The sequence below is a fragment of the Aethalodelphis obliquidens genome, unplaced genomic scaffold (genome assembly GCF_003676395.1).
Source record: "Aethalodelphis obliquidens isolate GAN/ISIS:26980383/991018 unplaced genomic scaffold, ASM367639v1 scaffold17, whole genome shotgun sequence".
Classification (NCBI taxonomy): Eukaryota; Metazoa; Chordata; class Mammalia; order Artiodactyla; family Delphinidae; genus Aethalodelphis; species Aethalodelphis obliquidens.
The window spans coordinates 28,096,144-28,113,724 of NW_020837961.1; the positions used below are offsets into that span (position 1 = coordinate 28,096,144).

The following is a 17,581-nucleotide window of genomic DNA, read 5'->3' on the forward strand; positions in this document are numbered from 1 at the left end:
AGAGAGCTCCCATTAGAACCCAATCATGCTGGCACCCTGATCTCAGACCTCCAGCCTCTGGAACTGTGAGAAAATACGTCTGTTGTTTAAGCCACCGAGTGCATAGTATTTTGTTGTGGCAGCCCAAGCTAACTAGTACACTGAGTAAGCCCTGGAGGGGCAGGCAGGTGAAGAAGCTGGAGAGTTTGCTACCCGGGTACGTGGAGGAGAATTCTCTTACAATCACTGGGAAGAAATGAAATGGACATTTATATCCAATTAATGAAAGGAAATTAATAGACTTAATTAGAAAAAAATCAAAATTTGTATAGCCACTAGGTTTTAAAAAGATGCAAAGGGAACAAAATTGGAAGGAAATAAACAAGTTGTTAGTCATGGAGAGGGTGGTGGCACTAATGGACAAGTTTTTTCTTTTCTCCAAATGTTCTTTAGTATGATTATATGTATTTTTATAACAAAAAGAAATGAAAACTAAAAATTTGCTATTGATCTTAATATGAGTCTAATTGTGAGAGTTTCATTTTAAGCGATCTTCACAGGGGAACGAGGACTATTTATAAAACATTTTTTGAGATCTCATGTGTCTTCCACTTTCTATCGGCTATTTTTAAAGAAGGACTGATGTCCTCAAAAAACTCATCCATTTTACTGAGAGAAGACAGCATCACACTTATTAGATAACAATACCATATATAACAGAATTTAGAAAGTGTTCATTGTTATGAGTAAATGCTGAAGTAAAACCAAATAACAAATATTAGGGTCTCAAGGTGCTCAGTCAGAGCTGACCACAGCATGAAGATCAGGAAAATATAGCAATTAATAGAAATTCATGAAATAGACAGCAGTGTACTATAGAGAAATTTGACAAAGCTAAAAATCTGGTTTAAATAAAAAAGAAAACAATAAAGTTAACTGACTTTAGCAAAACTGACCAAAGAGAAACAGGAGGAAGGAAGAGGGGGAGGGAGGAGGAGAGGGAGGTGGGGGAAGAGAGAGAGAGAGAGAGCGCCTAAATAATTAATATCAAAAATTAAAAAGAAGACATCAGTACAAACGTTACTGTGGACAATTTTATGGCACTACTTTTGACAATTTAGAATATCATTATAAACATAACTTACTAAAACTGAAAGAAGATGAAAACAAGCAAAATTGCAGGTCATTTCTCTCTTCAGTAAAAAGAAAAAACCCTCAAAAGAATATTAGCAAATTGAATTCATATTAGGTTTATTCCAGGGTTGAAGATTAGTTTAACATCTGAAAACCAATGAGTATAATTCACTACATTAAAAGAACAAATGAGGGGTTTCCCTGGTGGTGCAGTGGTTAAGAATTCTCCTGCCAGTGCAGCAGACACAGGTTCAAGCCCTGGTCCAGTAAGATCCCACATGCTGCAGAGCAGCTAAGCCCGTGCGCCACTACTGAGCCTGCACTCTAGAGCCCGTGAGCCACAACTACTGAGCCCGTGTACCACAACTGCTGAAGCCCGCGGGCCTAGAGCCTGTGCTCTGCAACAAGAGAAGCCACCACAATGAGAAGCCTACACACCGCAACAAAGAGTAGCCCCCACTCACCGCAACTAGAGAAAGCCTGCGCACAGCAACGAAGATCCAATGCAGCCAAAAATAAATAAATAAAATAAATAAATTTATTTAAAAAAAAAGAATGAGGGAAATCATACAATCATCTTAAGAGATAAAGAGAAAATCATTTGATAAAGTACAACATTGATTCATGATAAACTCTTAGCAACCTAGGAACTTTTTAGTATAAGGAGAGTCTATAATACACACAATACATTATACTTAATGCTAACATATATAATAACTCCTTCTGAGATAGGAAATGAGACAAGAAACCTTCTCACCACTTCTATTTTTCATAGTGTAGGAAGTGTTCACTACCACAATAAGGTAAGAAAAAATAAATAAAAGCTCTAGAATAGGAAGGAAAGAACAAAAACTATCATCATTCATGGACAACATGATTGTGTATATAGAAAGTCTAAAATGAGCAATATATACACCAGATAAACTACTAGAAGTAGTAAGTTAATTTATAAAAGCCATAAAGATATAAGGTCCGTGCAAAAAAGATCAACTGGATTTCTATATTCCAGAAAAGGGGGTAGGGATAAAATAAAATTTTAGACACCATTTAAAATAGCATCAAAAACATCAAATGCATAGAAATAAATCTTTTTTAAAAATGCAGAATATTGTAAAATATTATTGAGACAGTTCTAAGAAGGCCCAAATAAAAGGAAGGATATTTCATATCCATCTGTATTTCATTCTAAAAATTTGTTTTTCTCAATTCTTAATCTACCTGGAGGCAGGTATATCTAAATAAACATTATCTTTAATAATTAATAATAATTATGGCATGGCTTGTGGGGTTAAAGTTTTAAAAAAGAGAAAATTGAAATAATGGAAAATGATAGTAAGAAATTCAAAACGGAGGAAGAGCAAATCTAAAGTGCTTCATAGCCCTTTTATTATCCCGGAGAGGATAAGATTTTTGCTAAATTTTACTGTATTTGAATCAATATTATTTGTTTATCAAAGACACCTTAAATAAAGTGAAAAGACTAGCCACAATATAATTAACAAAGGATTAGTACCAAGAATGTAACAGAATTCCTCCAAATCTGGGGTGGAAGCAAAGGGATAGAATTTGCAAGAGGCACGGTAGATGATAGTTTCTGTCAATATTATAGTTTTGGGGCTGAGGGATGATTTTATTTGTGTTCATGATAATACTAAATAATACAAAAAATAAATTAAAGAGGGCAATTCATGGACAAGTGATGATAATGCATCATGAAACAGTAATTTCTATTAATCTAATTCTAGATACCTGAGGCCAGACAACAAATACATGCATGTACAATAAATGCTGATAGATACGTAGATAGATAGATAGACAGACAGGAAAACAGAGAAAAGTGATGCCAGTTTTTTTTTTTTTTTTAAACTAGGAAAGTTCTAGGCCACCAGGAATAAGTATAAGCCCTAAAAAACAAATTACTCTAAGGAACATTAAACCCCTATGGAATCAGGCTTTCTTATATTTTCTGCTTTTATTATTTTTGTCCTTTCCTGGCAGTTCAGCCAGGTTACTAAAGTTATTTTTTTAATATTTAACTAGAAATTTTAGGTGTCCTGTACCCAGAAGTCTCTCCTTACATGGTTGTTCACGATATGCTCAGAAACATGCGTGCACACGTGCACACACACACACACACACACACAGCTGTATTTTTTCTAGCTGTAAGTTTTTTATTCAAAATGACAAAAACATATTTGAGCTCCATTGGTGAAAATATTTATTCTGATAAATTAGATAACTTTCCTCATTGAATAGAAAAAATAAACATGAAAATTTTTACCACTCTTTTAGAAAATAAAATAGCAGTTATCTTCATTCATCCAACAAAATATAGTGAGCACTTCCTATGTTCCAGGAATGATTCTGGGTCCAAGGGATTTATTAATGAATTAATCAGTCAAAACTATCTGCATTCATGGAGATTACATTATAGCAGGAGTAGACAAAACCAGATAAGTAAGTAGGCAATATGTCCTGAGGACTTAAATGTTAGAGATCAAAATAAAGCAGGATTGGTAAATGGGGCTGGGTGGGGGGTATAGTTGCTACTATAATAGGCTGGTCAGGGATGGCTTCACTGATCTGAAGGCATCTGAACAAAGCCCAGAATTTGTAATGGAGTGATGCTGTGACGTCTAAGGTAAAGAGCTTTCCAGGCAGAAAACAACATGTACAAAGTTCCTGAGTCAGACATGTTAAGTTCGAAATGCGTAATAAAAACCCAGGCAGAAATGTTGATTAAGCATTTGAATGTGAGCTGGAATTGAGGAGAATGACCAGGCTGGAGATATAAATTTGAGTCATCTGCATATAAATGGTAGTTAAAGCTATGGATTAGATAAAATTACCAAGAGAATGAGTATAGCTCGAGAAAAAATTCAAAAATTAATCTCCAGGCCTATGAACATTGGGGGCCCCCAGACACCCAGTGGGAGTTAAAAAAAATGTTGGAGTTTAGAAGGTAGTCTGGTTGACTGGTAGTGCTCTTCAAAATGAGATTTTGGAACTATTTCAAAGGTCTCTAGGCCATAACTTTCAGAGAATATATATATATATATATATATACACACACACACACACACACATATATATGTATATGTGTGTATATATGTGTGTGTGTGTGTGTATATATATATATACACATACATATGTGTATATAGTATGAAAGGCACCAAACTCATTGGAGGAGAAGAACTCAAGGAATCAAGAAGCCAATGAGTTACAGAGCTCATTTATTTGGATACCAAAATCACAAAGAGTTATTACAAGACTAGAGCTAGTAAAAGTTACAAGGATCCAAGGGCTAAATTCTTTAGGATATGAGAGAATGGATACAAATCAATAGATTACAGTAGGAAGGAGAGGTAATGAAGGATATCATTTGATGACATGATATTCAAAGCTGGGAGATTTAGTGAAGAGGGAGGGAGAATGGTCTAGAAACATCATGAGGAATAAGGAGATCACCTCACCATCTCCAGTCCCAGAGACATGAAGCATGAGAGAGAGAGAAGACCATCACCTCTTAAGAGAGCAGCAGAGAAATAAATGTCCTGAGGGTTGGGGACAGAGCACAGATTTCAACTAGACCAAGAAGGTGAAAGGAACACTTAGAAGAGGTTAAGGATTCAGGATTTTTGCTGGCTACTGGCTAGCAGTTCAAGGATAACAGTAAACAGGTTTCAGAGGTGGGAAGGGTGAGGGATAAACTCAGAGAAGAAAGACATACAGAATTATATAGATAGTGGGGTTTTGATGATAAGAGTTGACCTGGAAGTCCTTGGTGTCTTGTGGAGACTAATATAGACAGAGTTAAAGGACATATTTAATAAGATTCATCCTGAGGGTCTCAAGGCTGTGAACCTAGCAAGTAGGGAGAGGTAAGAAATCTTGCCAAGAGCAGAGTCTGGGGGGATTGGTCCTCTTCTCTCCTGCCAATGATTATGTAGAGAGGTTTTAATATCTGAGAAGCAGCCATACAGGAAAAGGACATTTTCTAACCTTTCATCCCTTTCATTGAGGGCAGTTTCATTCTTTCCTTGAGGATGACAGAGAACTGAAAGGATCTGCACCAGGCCACACAGAGAACTGGTTCTTATGGAGAGCAACGTGGGCTTCTTTGACACATGGCCACCTTCCTAGAACTCTCTTTGATAAAGTCTGTTAAAGAGTTTCTACCATGGGCCTATTCCATTAGAATCATAAAGATAGGGAGAAAAATCACCAGTGAAAGGTGTGCTTGAGGAATATCATTTTAAGAATGACCTTCCAAATTCACTGAAATAGGAGGGCAAACAGGCAGAGTCAAGGTCTAGAATAGGATGTGAACAATGACAATGGCAAAAATAGTTGAATCCAGGAAAGGCTGCCATGATTGTGTTTATACAATAACCATAAACCTCACTTCCTGAGTTCAGTGCTTTGATAGTGTAAGGCAAAGTCGTAATGAGGTGTGTCTTGTGCTTCTAGTAATACGTCCTTTAGGACAGGGTCAAAGCCTTTTCAAGTGTATCATGCTTTACTATGTATATCAAGGAAACTGTAGCTAAGAATTACAGCTCAATTTATTAAGCACTAGGATGTATGATATACACTTCACAAGCATTATCAAAAAAACTTCAGGTAGGTATTGTTATTATTCCCAATTTAACCAATGAGGAGACTGAGTCACAGAGTGATTAACTTGAATGAGGTTTCCCAGCTAGAAACTGGCAGGGTCAGAATTCTAACCTCATTAGAGTAACTACAATAACTCCAGTGCCTTCACTCTTAATCACTGTGCTATACTGCTTTAAAAGGCAAGGCTTCAAGCAGTATAAGGTACATACATTTACATATATAATATTATAAATATATTATTATTATATACTATATATCAAAAGGATAGAAATCATGACTTTGTCTTAATTCCTATGTTCTAATTTCCTCTCCTTTTTCCTTTAATAAGAATAATTTATTTATCCTAAAAAAAAACTGGGCAACTTTAAGAGCCCAGTAAATTACCATACACCCCAGAGAAAACCACAAGATCTATATTCTCTCACAATTTAAGCAACATTCTGTTGTTAAACAGACCTCAGTGGCTGTTTCAGACATTCAGTGAAGCTGTAACTTACTAAACAGAGTTACAATAATATGTGGATAAAAGGCTTTGTTGTACAAATTTTTAGACTCTAGTCTTAAAATGAACTAAAAAATTAGCAAGCATAAAAAATATATTCATTATTTCTTCACCCAAGACACAAAGCCAGGACCACACCTAGGTTATTCAAAAAGAAAATCAACATTTTTCACATTTTACTAGTAGCTTACATAAAATAAGTTTCTGACCACAGGTCCTCAGATATTTCTGCCCTTATTTTTAAAAATGTTGCAATTATAAAAGAGCAATTTAGCTTAAAACCAAACAAAATAAAACAAAAACCTCACATACAACAAAGCAGTGATGAAATTCCCATTCTTACTTGATTAAAAATACCTTTCATTTTAAGGAAAAAAGAATAGCTACCCTGTAGCATTTGGAAATAATGATTTTTACTGCCATTTTTTATACTTTTAGCCTGTTTAACTTTAAATTTCCCATGAGGTTTATGAGTATTGAGAGACTTATATCATAAAACTAATAATCTGCCCAACAATTTGGTTTTAAATCATGTAAAGTACACTGCATAACATTTTACTTATTTTTATGGTATCTGAGCAGTCTACATAAAATCAGCATAAATAAGAACTATAAAAAGATAGTGTCCAGTGTTATTCTTTTGCATGTTTATATTCACTGCTGTTATTATTGTATTTTATTTTCCCAAATTCTTTTTTCTTTTATCAGTTATCAAGTTTTAGCTTACTGTATAGAAACAGACACATAGATACATACAGAAGTATATTCCATTTGAGTGGCTTCTCCTATTAATTTATCTTCATTCATTCATACATTCATTTAACAAATGTTTATTAATGCCCAATATGTGGCAGTCACTGTGATAAGTATATGAATTCTTTAGCTTTCATGAAGCTATAGTTCTATTAGTAAATATTTCAGATATTTCAGCAGAACATTTTTGCACAGCTAGAATCTTTAGCAAATCTCAAAACATATCATGTAGGTGCCAGCCTTACACTCACAATTTCACAATAATCTATAGCTAGTAACTGGGATTCTCTCAACAAATATTTTAGAAGAAAGGTCTTCTATCTTATCTTTAGCACTAAATGAACAGTGGTCAAGCTCCTGTATAGTAAGCTCCACATATACAGAGAAAGAAGACTCACATATCTACTTTCAAACTAAAGCCATGAGAATTACCAAACACTTCAATGGGCTAATAGGCTCCTCCACAAGGGAAAGACACATGTGATTTACCTGAGGTGGATGGTATTTGAAAATAGAGGCTTTTATCAACCCTTAGGATGATCCTGAATAAACTCTAAATGTCACACAATTAGTAGAATTTTGACTACGTCGTAGTTAAGGGCTGTAAACATCAGTTTTCAGGGTCATCGGGTTGGTTTTTTTTTAAATATTTTATTTGTTTATCTTATTTATTTATTTTGCTACATTGGGTCTTAGTTGTGGCACGCAGAAATTTCGTTGAGGCATGTGGGCTCTTCGTTGCAGCGGGCGGGCTTCTCTCTAGTTGCAATGTGTGGTTTTCTCTCTCTAGTTGTGGCACACAGGCTCCAGAGCATGTGGGTTCTGTAGTTTGCAGCACGCAGGCTCTCTAGTTGAGGCACAAGAGCTCAGTAGTTGTGGCGCACGGGCTTAGTCGCCCTGCAGCATGTGGGATCTTAGTTCCCCAACCAGGGACCAAACTCGTGTCCCCTGCATTGGAAGGCAGATTCTTTACCACTGGACCACCAGGGAAGTCCCTAGGGTTATCAGATTTTAAGACTGTTATCTATTAAAACTATTTCACCACCAGACCCTGTACCATATGAGGAATTTTTGATAGCACTTACCTCTTCACATACATACTTAATGCTAGACTCAACTGAGACCCACACATTATTCTACTACCCTGGGGCTTCAAATTATCTGATCAAGCCTTAAAAGAACTTAAGCTATGGACAAATACAAGAAGTAAATATTTTAAATAGACCTATTGTATGTGTTCAAGATTCTGACATTATATTCACAAACAGTAATAGTTTGGATGAATATTGGTTCGATTAATAAAAATGTGTTTGATGAGCCTCCAGTTGATGTTTAAATTCCTTCTGTAATAATCCAAACAAATAAAGGCTGGTAAAATTGTAGATGGATAAAGGAAATTTTAAACAAGAGTGCCTTGAGAAACCAAGGAGGAGTTTATTCTGCAAATTTTCAAAAATGCATTCCAAAATCAATCAAAGTCCCACCCTACAAGAAGAGTTTTCTCTTAATGACAGCCTGAAGCTCAAGAACATGACTAACAAGTTAAAAAGAGGGAAAACTACAAAATAGTTTTTGAATCAACAGCCCCCAAGGTCATCACATAGCTCACCAAGTTCCAGAGTTGCTCAATCACACTTAAGGGACATAAGAGGGTCATCTATATTTTCTTTTGAAGAAATACATATTTTTTTAAAACAACAAAAACTCAACTATAGAGACACATTTAAAATTATAAGAATTTATCCTTATAATTTCCTAAAACCTTCAATATTTACACACATTAAAAAAAATTCAATCTCTAAAGTTCAAATAAAGGAGCTAAAAAATTAGTTATTAGTGGTTGTTTCCGAAATCTCTATCTTGTGACACATTATTTGAAATGAAATATAAAGGAAATGACTGTTCAATACCAGCTGTTTGACTTTGCATTTTAAATGAATACAAAATAATGAAAGTCACTGTGTTGCTACCACACTTAAGCAGTATGACTCACCATTTTCTTTCAAAAGCCTCATGGAAGAGGAGGTCATGGGTTGTGAGTGCAAGCCAAGGTTGATGATGGGGAAGGCACAAAATGAGTCCACCATTCTGTTTCCAAAACATGAAGGTAGAGCTTTGAGTGATTTACTAGTAACCAAACTTTCTAGACTAATGTTACAGGATTAGATGCTAATCATGGAGAGAAAACCTCAACTCCTATCGACAGAGACTATGACTATTGTATCATCAGGACCCTCACTGCAGAGTAAGGGGCACATGGTAGGCCCTCTATAAATATTTATTATTGAATGAAGACAAAATAATACCAAATTTTGCTGGATCTAAGCAGGGATAACATAGGAACATTTGCTTTCTGAAAGAAAAATTCTAATAAAAATCAGAAAAATGAACATGCATCATATCTATTTCTTCTGTTTTGCAAGAGATTTTAAGTAATATGTTTTCCTATCATGACTTGGAGAGCTTCAACCAAGTCAGCTGAATCAAAAAACGGGCACCATGTAGCAACTTTAGAAAATGTAAATAAGCAAAAGTAAGAAAATAAAAATTACCCCTAGTTCACTACCCTAGTACATGAATAATAATTGCAAAGCCTTAAATGCTTCCTATGAGCTGAGCACTATTCTAAGCCCTTTATGTGTCTTACCACATTTAATACTCACAACAAGCCTCTGAATATTTACTATTATTATACTCATTTTATAAAGGAAGAGACTAAGAGATTTAGGGGTTAAATAGTATATAGTTCAGATTACTCCAGCTACAAATGGGTAGAGCCAGGATTTGAATCCAGGCAGTGGGATTTAAGGAACTAAGTAAGCGCCTTATTACTACTTTATACTCACTCCATTTGTCATGATTAACATGTGTAATATACCCCACACCTTCTCTATGTTTAGGTGTACATAAATGTACATGAACTTTTTAGCTTATTTTTTATACGTGATAACATATAGTGAATATATTTCTTTGTAAATGCACAAAGATACACGTCATTATTTTGGTATAGAAATGCAATTGCTAGTTCAAATATTAAAGAAATGTTACATAAATTTTTAGGATTTTAAAACATTCTACCCATCAAAAAACTAGGGTCTATGAAGAAAGTCTGTGACTGTCCGCTTTTGAGTTTCATATCTGGCATATAGTAGGTGTTCAATAAATAGTAAATAAATGAGTGACTTATAGGATCCATTAGTCTGTCACTCATGTGGTCACATTTATGCAGTTGGCCAAAGAACTGAGGTACCCCTTATATGACAAAATCACATTGTCAAGGGAAAATACGAGAGGTTTGAGTATGCAGGCAGCTTTGCAAAACTCCATTTGAAATTCTAGAATTTTATTTATATGATCAAGAATGGGATCAACATACATAGTTGTAGTTTGCTTTGCTTCCTTATAACTAGTCCCTGGTTAACTATTAGTTAAATCTCCAAATTAGAACTATTAATTGCATTTTTCAATGATTCCCTATTAATGAAAGATTCTAACAGAAGTAGACCACAATTCGTTCACTTAAGCAAAATATTGTGCAAACACTAAGGTGAAATACCAGAGTTGTTTCAACACAAATGTGAAATGCCATGAGGAATTCTATCATTATTTTATAATACCCTCATTCTGCTATTAAATTGATCAGAATAACCTAAATACGAATTGTTATGTAACACATAAGAAACTCCCACTGATCACAAAACTACGGGAAGAAGTTGAGGCTCACTTGCCTGAAATACAGAATGCGTTTACAGAAATGCAGTTGTCATACCTTCAAATGTACCAAATATCATTAACTAAAAAATTAGCTCTAATAAATAAATGCATAATAAATAAATTTCCTTGATGGAAAATTAATATTTAGAATGCACTCACATTTATCATTATTGAAATAAAAAGAGTATTTAATGTATGACAATTAATCTTTGAAGTTAGAATTCAAAGGTGTATTGAAGAACTTCAGTTCCTTAAGCTTAAACTTGAAACTGCAGAAGTATTCAATTTTGTTTTCCTTTGCAAGTCAAACATAGAGAAATTTGGGAAAAGGAAAAAAAAACATACATTTATAAGATTCCATCATATTTCTTCATGTATTTTCCAAGGAAATTTCTTTTGTTGGGTCAATATTTTTATGGTCTACCTAAAAATATTATGTGTCACCTTAAAAATTAGTGTTTTCCACAGCATCTTCTAGGAAATTAAAAGTCGTTTCTGTACAACTCCTCTCTCTGGGTTCTATTTGTCTTGAACAGAAACCTTTCCAGGGTCTCACAAAGAGTTGGGCAGTTCATGCTAATTAGTCCGAAAGCCTTCCCTGCATTGTTAACAACCCCCTACCTGATTTCCTGACTGATTCCATTTTCCTTTCTGTTGCTTATACCCTCATGGCTAAGTCACTTCTAACATTTATGAAAAGAAGCCAACTGCTGCGGCAGGAAACAAGTTACCGCCATAAGTTAGCTATAAATAAAGACAAAGCAGGGCTTCCCTGGTGGCGCAGTGGTTGAGAGTTCGCCTGCCAATGCAAGGGGCGTGGGTTCGTGCCCCGGTCCGGGACGATCCCACATGCCGCGAGCGGCTGGGCCCGTGAGCCTGGGCGTCCGGAGCCTGCGCGTCCGGAGCCTGTGCTCCGCAACGGGAGAGGCCACAACAGTGAGAGATCCGCATACCGCATAAAAAAAAAAAAAAAAAAAAAAAAAAAAAAGACAAGGCAGCCTTAGTGGATTGAAGTTCAGTCTCTATGTACCCCAGGCTGTCATTGAAGTACTTGCTCTTAGTTTCAAAGGGTGTTGATCTTCCTCATTAAGCAGGATTTGTTTTCATTAAACATGGATTGTTAGGATGTCAAGAGATCTTTATCTTTCACCAGTTGCTGAAGAAACAATTCTTTGGGAAATACTCAACTCTCTTGAGAAAGACATACTGAAAGATGTTAAACCTGATCAGGTTTATTAATGAGTGCTCTAATTTTCCCTAAATTATCACTATTCTTCCTTGGATTACAGCCCCATCTAAATATACTGAAAATGGTAGTTTTTCAACATTAGTTCAGTTAGCTTTTCTAGTTTTAAAGTTTAGCTGAAATTCTAAACTGTTTGGTTAAATTGCTATATTAACTACTCTTTTAGCAGGTAACACTCTGCTAGACCAACCTGGCTCTCAGGTTAACTTAAGTAAAGGCAAAAGAATATTTTTTTAACTAGTATATTTCCAATACAATCATTTATTTTCCTTCCTAATTAATATCTTCTCTTACCATGGATAAAACCAAACCCTCAGTATTAAAGCTGTACATATACTCCACTCTTCCAAATTCCAGTATCGTATTACACTTTAAGCCAAGAAAGTGGTTACTTCTGAGCATTAAACTTGTAGTGCTAAGCACAGTTTGCAGGATAAATGTTGGAAGATCCAGGACATTCTTTACAGTCACAGCAACATTTTTTCTAATTTCTATTATTTATAGCTGTGCCAATTACCCCACATTTCTGACCATGTTATATAATGAATTAATACAAAACAAGCCACTGAAAAATACATTTTAACAGAGCAGTATTTACATTCTAGAAGTATAAATGTTCCTACAAAATGTGCTGAAGGGCCTTTAGAGGTTCTATCTGTAGCTTTAGGGCCAAAAATTATGTACACAATTGTAACATTACCCCAAAGATGATGCTGTTATTTAGTGGAATAACTCAGAAAAGTAACTGACCCATCTCCAGACACCTTTGGAAAGCAGAAGCAATGCTCAAAATTCCTGCCTTCAAACTATGCTCAGTAGGATCATCCTCACCTTCTGTTAGAAAAAGACTAACTTTAAATTATTATATTAAAAAAGAAAAATTATAACAACTCTGCTCCATAATAGCTGCAGATGAATTATTAAAATACCAAACTTATGTAATATTATCATAAAATATGGCATTTTTCTCAAGAAAGCCACAAATTGGATTTGAGCTTATGCACTGTAAAACCCAGATGGTTTGCTTAACTATTCAGACATCTTCCAGTTCAAAAGTTAATTGAACTGAAAACTAAAATTTTGATAATTAATATGCTTTGAGGTACTCAAGCAGAAGGACAAATTAGCCTCATGCATGGGGTGTTAACAGACTTGACAAACCATGACAATTGGTCAACAAATACTGGCAAAGTAGAATAGTGTATGTTTTCTATAAGTTAACCAATTACACATTACCTGGTCTTCGCATGGTGCTGTTGCTGCTCTTTCTCCATTTTTTTACTCACTGAATCAATATTAGTCACTATTTTACCCAGGTTAACTTGTTCTGGAATTCGAAAGAAAAGAAAAGCTTTAATTGTATACTATTAGTTTTCAAGTTCTAAGTGCATTCTTTGAATTAAACTGCAAATCACAGATTTTTTTAATAATAGGTATGATATTTTTCAAAAAAATTACTAACACAAAGATATAGTAAAAATAAACATTTAAGTGTTTTTTTCCACCCCATGCTCCTCAGATGTTTTGCAATTACTAAAATTTAGGACTGAAAGTGTAGAGTAAATGAACTGCATATATCAGAAAGGAGATAGCTTCCAGAGAAATGTCTGCAAGAATACAGCACATTCCAATGACGACAAAAAGCCTCGTTTATACATATCAGCATTATTATCATCCTTATCTTCAGCAGGCTTAGGTTTTATTGCAGAGCCTGCTATTTTAAAATAATTTAGCAATCATTAGTTAATGTAAATAGGAACACTGAGTGCTCCAGAAATCTCCTCCATTTGATAGAAAGACTGAAGTCCACAAAAGGCAAAGGTTCTGCTATTTAAAAAATCTAGTTCTTAGAGTCTATAAAGAAACCTACATAAATATTTTTTAAATACCTATTACTTTCTATTTTGTACAAATAATGGGACTAACACAGTTTGAAACACTGCAACAAAATATTAAGTCATGTATCTATTAAAGACATTCTAGCTACTAGTTCAGGTATATTAAAAAGATATTAAAGATACAGAGAACATATGAGATTAAACCCTCTGTTTTAGAAATTTTACAAACTACTTGGTTTGTAAATGCTAACAAATAAAAGAGCATAGTCGATAGCATTATATAATCTAGATTTAAAATGTATAACAAAGAACACAAAAAATTGGGAGAAATGGAAAACAGAATGCTAATATTTATTGACTATTTATATCAGGGGTGTTGGTTAGCATTCCCTGTGAATTATCTCACACTTAAACCTCAAAACTGTTCTATTGTTTTTTGGTGAAGTATTGTGATTATTCTCTATTATACAGGAAAACAGTTTACCAAAGATCTAAGTTAAAAGGTGCAGAGCCAGGGCACAAACCCATATCCCTCTGACTGTAAATTCACTCTTCTTCACTCTGCTCCACTGCCCCCAGGCAGAGCTCCCGGGGCCTCAGGTGCCTAACTATGGGAAAAGGATAATTTCTGCCATGCTTACTTTGGAGGGTAACTACAGAGCTCAAAAGACACACTTTACATAAAGATACACAGTAAGTTGAGAAATACTGTATTAAAGTGAAGAAATAGAGAAAGAATTTATAAGTTAGAGTTGTAAAAATAGAAACATTTAAAAATATCTGCCATATGCCAAGTGCGCTACTTGCTGTATACAGATTAGCATATTTTATTCTCACAACCACCCCATAAATTAGGTACTATTATTATCCCCATTTTACAGATGAGAACACTGAAGCAGAGAAACAGAGATTAACTTTCCTAAGGTTATACAGCTAGCAGGAGGTAGAGGCAATATTCAAACCCAGGCAGGCAGTCCCTACAGCCTGCATTCTTAATCACTAGGATACCCAATATGCATATTTTTAATTTTACTTATTTAAGGAATATCTACTGAGTGAAATTGTCATGCTAACTCCTAGAGAGGAGATATAGGATATAATGATTAATAAAAGATTGCCACTCTCAATGGACAGCATAACTAACATGAAAATCACTCAGAAAAGTGAAGGAGAAAAAGGATGTGGGGAAATGTCAGGAGACGTGCAACCCAGATATCTAGAGAGTGAATTTTACAGTGATGCTAAAGGAACTAAGCTTGTGCTACTACAATAATTAATAAAGCAAAAGATATGCCCATTTTGAGAAAAAAGTATTAAAAACTTTAGGGATAATCCATTTAATCGCTAAACTGAAAGCCCTCTACATTACCATTTAACTAAATCATGTTAGTACTGCATCCAAAATAGAAAATAAGTGCAGTTACACCCCTTTCAAAAAGTAGTATAGGGGCTTCCCTGGTGGCACAGTGGTTAAGAATCCTCCTGCCAATGCAGGGGACATGGGTTCGAGCCCTGGTCTGGGAAGATCCCACATGCCGTGGAGCAAGCCCATGTGCCCCAACTAAGCCCGTGTGCCCCAACTACTGAGCCTGTACTCTAGACCCCACGAGCCACAACTACTGAGCCCACGTGCCACAACTACTGAAGCCCATGCGCCTAGAGCCGGTGCTCTGCAACAAGAGAAGCCACTGCAATGAGAAGCCTGCACACCGCAACAAAGAGTAGCCCCCGGCTCGCTGCAACTAGAGAAAGCCTGTGTGCAGCAACGAAGACACAACAGAGCCAAAAATAAAAATAAATTAAAAATAAATAAAATTTTTTTAAGTAGTATAGAGTTAATGAAGATTTCTAGAAAGGCAATTAAAGCATATGAAAATCCTACATTACTTCTAATTAGTTTAGATAAACCTTTAGATGGGGAACAAGACTTACTGTGTGACTTTGGGCAAATTATAACATTTCTGAGTTCATAACCATTCCCTTTATGTAAAATCTAGTCTCTAAAACAATTACATCAACTCTAGAATTTCAGTTCTGGAACATAAACTATAAATCACTTCTGGTTAAAATGATTAGTAAGAGACAGGAAGACTGGGAAAAGAAAATGCAGGTAAAGTGATGAACATTTGGGGGTTTTGTAATGAAATCAAACAAATGAAACATAAGGCATTAGAACTTCCAACCAAAAAACTCTAGTCCTTAACACTATTTACCATGTTTTTCTCAGAGTTCAGCTGGAATCAATCATTCATTCATCTGGAGTCAATCATCCATTCAATTTCCTTCACTTCTGACTATTTCACTTGTCTCCTTCATGGGCTCATTTTGCTATGACTACCTCAACTTGTAGTCTTGTTGTGTATGCCCCACAGCTCTTTCCTTGACTGCCTTCTAACCCTTTGCTTAAATGATTTGGTCCACTCCCATGGCTATATTCATCATGTAAATGTGGATACTTCACGAAATCTCTATATCTTGATCAGACCACTCTCAAGGGCCAAATTTGAATAACTATCTCTATATGCATGTCCCAAAGACATTCCAATCAACATGTCCCCTCTCACAATTAATGACACCACCATCCATTCAAAACCCAGAAGTCACCTCTACTACTCACTCTCCCCTCAGCCTCCTAGTACAATCAGTCATCAAATCCCTTCCACTTTTCCACTCATACTGTCTCAACACAGAGCTTTACCATCTCTTCTCTGGAACACTAGTAGCTTCCTCACTTGGATTCCTGCTTCCAACCATGATACCCTCCAATCCATCCTCCATACTTTCTATAAATAATCCATAATTTTCCAAATAATGGGATTTTAAATTATCAGTTATTATTTAAAAATTTAATTTCACTGTAATCAGAGACCATGATTTATATAATTGTAAAATCTTTGAAATTTATTGACCCCTACTTAATAGACCAATGTGTAGTCAGTTTTCACAATGTTCCATACTTGTCTGAAAATGTACATCCTCTCACTGTTGTTCTGTACTCATCTAATAAATTAAGCTTCTTAATTTAGTTGTTTAAGTCAAATACTTTGTAGCCTTACTGATATATGTGTATGCACACAGTTATGTAAATATGTGTGTATACATTATTTTTTGCTGGACAATTTGAAAGTTGCAAACAGTATGACATTTCACCCCTAAATACTTCATCACATAACTCCTAAAAACAAGCACATCCTCTACACATTCACAATATCCACCCAAGAAATTAACATTGATACAATAAGACCTTAACCCTAACACTAACCCTAACCGGATGTATCTGTATACAAATTCCCATAGTATTGTGTAGGGACTATGTGACAAGTTCTCCTGGTCTCCATCCTATGAACACCTGGCTGCTCATTTTCAATCTCTCTCCTTCTTCTATCAGACCTCTAAAAAATGCAGTCCCATGAGCCTCTATCATAAGCCCTTTCACTTGTGTTAACTTCACTTGTTCCTTGGGAGATTTCATCCAGTTCCTTAGGTAAATATGTCCATACATCAGTGACTCTAAAACTTTATCCTCCAGGCCATACCTGTCCTCAAAATTTCAGACCCATGTATATAATTGTCTTACACGTGAAGTTGCATATTAATAAGCATTTCAAATATAATGTATTTAATAGAAACCTTGGTCTTCTCTTCCAAACACTGTTCTTTCTTGTCTTTCTTGTGTCAGTAAATGACATCACCACACAGCCACCCACTCAAACCAGAAACTCATAACCTGTCACTAAAATATATATCAAATTTACCAATTTCCTCCAGTGTCACTAATACCACCACAATAATGCT

General features: G+C 35.2%; 1 protein-coding gene across 1 annotated transcript in view; it reads right to left on the reverse strand.

Annotated features, from left to right (window-relative positions):
* The window catches only part of IQCM (IQ motif containing M), a 335,271-nt gene that overhangs the window by 278,505 nt on the left and 39,185 nt on the right, over window positions 1-17,581 (reverse strand). The window contains exons 4-5 of the mRNA XM_027117094.1: window positions 13,185-13,275; window positions 8,982-9,076 (exon numbers count right to left, since the gene is read on the reverse strand). Coding sequence (XP_026972895.1) covers window positions 8,982-9,076; window positions 13,185-13,275 — 186 coding nt within the window. The remainder of the gene's footprint in view (window positions 1-8,981; window positions 9,077-13,184; window positions 13,276-17,581) is intronic.